This window comes from Fonsecaea monophora, assembly GCF_001642475.1.
Source record: "Fonsecaea monophora strain CBS 269.37 chromosome Unknown Scaff135, whole genome shotgun sequence".
NCBI lineage: Eukaryota > Fungi > Ascomycota > Eurotiomycetes > Chaetothyriales > Herpotrichiellaceae > Fonsecaea > Fonsecaea monophora.
The window spans coordinates 67,322-71,569 of NW_019174066.1; the positions used below are offsets into that span (position 1 = coordinate 67,322).

General features: G+C 56.1%; 2 protein-coding genes across 2 annotated transcripts; one reads left to right on the forward strand and one right to left on the reverse strand.

Annotated features, from left to right (window-relative positions):
• Nucleotides 1–559: 559 nt before the first annotated feature.
• Nucleotides 560–2,167, forward strand: AYO21_10905 (hypothetical protein; the record flags this gene model as incomplete). Its single annotated transcript, XM_022660811.1, has 2 exons — nucleotides 560–1,107; nucleotides 1,228–2,167. The coding sequence occupies 2 exons, from the start codon at nucleotides 560–562 to the stop codon at nucleotides 2,165–2,167; spliced, it is 1,488 nt and encodes a 495-aa protein (XP_022506906.1).
• A 503-nt stretch (nucleotides 2,168–2,670) lies between these two features.
• Nucleotides 2,671–4,020, reverse strand: AYO21_10906 (hypothetical protein; the record flags this gene model as incomplete). Its single annotated transcript, XM_022660812.1, has 1 exon — nucleotides 2,671–4,020. One exon carries the CDS (start codon nucleotides 4,018–4,020, stop codon nucleotides 2,671–2,673), a length of 1,350 nt encoding a protein of 449 aa, XP_022506907.1.
• Nucleotides 4,021–4,248: the final 228 nt, after the last annotated feature.

Consider the following 4,248-nt stretch of genomic DNA (forward strand, 5'->3'; position numbering starts at 1 on the left):
GGAAGCTAGGTTCTCCTCAAGAAAAATACATATCGGATGCAACTTTGGCCGGTCTGATTCAGCTCTGGTGGCTCGGGAGGTTGTGCTGAGCGATACAGGACGCCCAATGTCGCGCTCGCTCTCAGAGAAGCCGATTGCACTTACCTTGCTTACCTATCCGCTTAGAACCTGCCCTTTGCGTGTCCTGAAACGCCCCTCGATGACCACCGGAGACGCCTATTTCCCAGTTAGGGCTGCCCCGCGTTGCGGCTCCCGCCCTTATTCAGGACTCATCAGGCCCCTCGTGTTTCATTTCCCCGCTTTCACTCCCCACGGGACCGTTCCGCGTTGATTTTATATCTTGTACATACCTTGATACCTAGTAGATCTACTAGGCTGGGAAGGTGCTATATCCGATGGGCTTATGTGCCTAGTCTATATGCCGGAGTTGTTCAGCTCCCTGAATTTTATAAAACCTGGCGCTGGTTTTTCTGGCTTACGGTGCCTCTTCGTCACTAGACAGGAACATCAGAAATCAGTCGTCAATCCCTCGTCATCGACTGCAACCCTCTCTCTCAGAATGACAAGCAACGGTACCAACGGCGCACACGCGCCAGCTCCCGCCTTTGATGCCTCGTCAACTATCCCCCTGTGGCTGGACGGAGAAGAAGTCAAGCTCTCCTCGACATTCGACGTCATCTCCCCACTCGACCAGAAGACACTTTACAAATGCTCCTCGGCCGACGAAGAGGATGTCCAAAGGGCCATCGCGGCGGCTGAAAAGGCTTTCACAACGTGGTCCAAGACGAAGCCAAACTTCCGGAGAGACATCTTTCTCAGGGCGGCCGAGGAGTTCAAGAAGAGACGAGACGAGTTGAAGCATTACAGCTACACCGAGACAGGCGCGGCCGAGTCCATGTTCGCCTTTGAGCACAACCTGGCCTACGAAGCTTGCAAGAGTGTTGCGGGCCTCATCCAAATCGCCTCGACCTCGGCCATGCCAGTCGTCGCCGAAGAGGGCGGTAATGCCATCCTGGTCAAAGAACCGTATGGTGTGATTCTAGGCATTGCTCCGTGGAACGCACCCAATGTCCTGGGTCTCCGTGCGTGTTTGCAACCCCTTGCCATGTAAGTTTCAGCGCTGGTGTCACAGGAGATCATGAACGTCCCGTATTCCACCATTGTTCCTTTCCGTCACCATTGGACTAAGTTTGGAGGTAGCGGCTAACACGAGACAACTCGCACCAGGGGCAACACAGTCATCCTCAAGGGTCCTGAAGCGGCCCCCGCGACCTATTGGGCCATCGCCTCCATTCTCCACGCGGCAGGCCTGCCCGCGGGCTGCCTGAATACCATCTACCACCGACCCGCTGACGCAGCAAAGGTGACTTCGGCGCTAATTGCTCACCCAGCCATCAAGAAGATCAACTTTACCGGCTCGACGGGCGTCGGGGCCATCATCGCCTCCCAAGCTGGCAAGTACCTAAAGCCGACGGTCATGGAACTAGGCGGCAAGGCACCGTCGATCGTCTGCGAAGACGCCAACATCTCGACCGCGGCGCTGCAGTGCGCGCTGGGTGCCTTCCTCCACGCGGGTCAGATCTGCATGGCCACGGAGCGGATCATCGTGCACGAGAAGGTGGCCGACCAGTTCCGCGAGGCGCTCAAGCAGACGATGGACCACGTCTTCGCCGAGTCGCCCGACGGGATGGGCGTGCCGCAACTCGTGACGGCGGCGCCCGTGTTGAAGAACAAGAAGCTGCTAGAAGACGCGCTGTCCAAGGGTGCGAAGACGGTGTACGGCGACCCGCAGCACAACGAGGCATCGTCGACGCGCATGCGGCCCGTGGTGATTGAGAACGTCAACCCCAAGATGGACATCTACCACACCGAGTCGTTCGGGCCGACCGTGGCGCTGTACGTGGTGCGCGACGACGACGAGGCCCTCCGGCTGGCAAACGACACCGAGTACGGCCTCACCAGCGCCGTCTTCACTGAGGACCTCCGCCGCGGCCTCCGGCTGGCCCGCCAGCTCGAGACTGGCGCCGTCCACATCAACAGCATGAGCATCCACGACGAACCCGCCCTGCCGCACGGCGGCGTCAAGAAGAGCGGCTTCGGTCGCTTCAACGGCATCCCCGGCCTGGAGGAGTGGGTCAGGACAAAGGTCATTACCTGGAAGGATTGAGCAGGGATTGCGCAGCGCGGCGCGGTGCGGCGTGGCGCAGTTCTAATGGCACATGGAGCTTGGGATTCGAGCTGTTTTCCTTGCTTTTGGCGGGAAGGGGTTGTGAGACGCATCATGACTTATGGGTACGGTTTGAGGCAAAGGGTTCGGGTCAAGTCTGGTTGCCAGAAAGTATGATGTAGGTGTAGGCGAAAAAAGAGGGGGTTGGATGAAGTAGTGTAACGACCAAAGGCGGGAGTCAAGCAGCAACACTTGTAAATTGTGAATGATGATGATGATGATGATGATGATGATGATGATGGATTCTCTTAGTTTCTGTATCTGGCGATACCACAGCGCCATGATCTGTTTACCCTTGACCGTAGCCGCTCCTGCTAAGATACCCATAATACAGGTCTTCACGAGCATACCCTCACTGTAGTCATGCTTTCGTCAAAGCTCAAGTCGTCAGGTCATGCCCATAGAAGGAGGCCAGCTCCGGAACGCACACTTCCCGGTAGTCATTATAATTTTGGCGTCTTCGTCAGATTCTCGTAGCCGTCTTCCAGGATATGCACATCATCCTCGATCCGCACGCCTCCGACAGTCCAGTACTTCTCCAGGACGTTCTTGTCAATGTACTGACTCAAGTCCGGGTCCTCTAACACGGGGTCGAGGATGAAATTGCAAAAGTAGATGCCCGGTTCGACCGTGATGACAGCGCCAGCGGGCACCTCACCCCGGACACGGAGGTACTTGAACATCTGGTCTGGGTCATCGTAGTTGGCGTGTCCGCCCGTATCGTGCGTATCCATCCCCAAATAGTGTCCGAGGCCGTGAGGCATGAACGCAACGCTGATGCGCTTGTCAAAAATCTCCTCCTCGCTGCCCACGAGGATACCGGCAGCTTTGAGCCCTTTGATCGCGACTCGATGGGCGTTCACGTGCACGTCTTCCCACCGCACATTTGCGTGCAGCATCTTAAAGCACGACGATTGCATCTCATCCACGATGTTGTATATCGTCTGAGATTCCGGCGTGAATTTGCCAGAGATTGGAAATGTGCGTGTGATATCCGCACAGTAGCAATCATATTCTGCGCCCGCGTCGAGCAGAATGTTCAAGCGGTCCCGCAAGGGTTGGTCGTTGCGGACGTAATGTAGGGTGGAGCAGCTCGTGCCACTGGCACAGATGGAGTGGTACGCCAGCTCATGTGCGCCGTTTGAGATGCATGTCCCAACAAACGCCCCGTAGAGTTCTTGCTCATTTGTTGCCGTGAGCACCGCCTTGGCGGCTTCAATGTGTCCCAGTGTGGATATCTCGTTTGCTTTGCGGATAAGTGCAACCTCATAGCTATCTTTGACGACGCGGCATTCGTCAATGGCTTCCTTGAGGCATGAGAATTCGACGGCCTTGAAGGGCAGGAATGTGATGTGCTCGGAGACTTGCTCGGGGATGGCGTAAACGGTAGCAGCCTTGGAAGGGCCGTAGGCTGCCAACGCAGCATTAACTTCATTTGTGTAGAGGACGTCGTCAACGTCGTATTTCTCCAGGGCCTCCTCTTTGGACTCGGGCAAGCCACTCCAGATCACGCTGTCCGGGTCGATCGGGGGGATGAAGAGGGTGAGGATGTCTTGCGGGATGTTGTATGTGAGGTAGGCGTCAGGCAGTTTGCAACCGGAGAGGTAGAAGAAATATCGCCGCTGACGGAAGTGCATGGCTTGGTCGTCGTCTTCCACCATGCGGGTCTTTTGAGCCTCGAGGTACAGGACTCCATGCCGTGAGAAACCTGCGTCGATGAGGTATTGAGCCACGCGCCGACAGTGTGCTTTGGCAGGGTATTTCCCTTTGGGCGTTGCACCATTGACAGACATGATTGCAGTTGTGACGAGGGATGTATTACTGGGATGTTGCTGTGAGGGGAGGATGGGAGAGGTAACATTAGGTAGTGAATTATTCTTGGGATGTCACCATTTACAACTGCCCAAGTGCCTTTGGCGCTGCTCCCCGCACCGAGAGACAATCTTGGACTTCTGGTGACCTCCGATTTATTACTTCCACTGGTGCCACGATCTACGGTTATTGGATCCGTAACATGAACC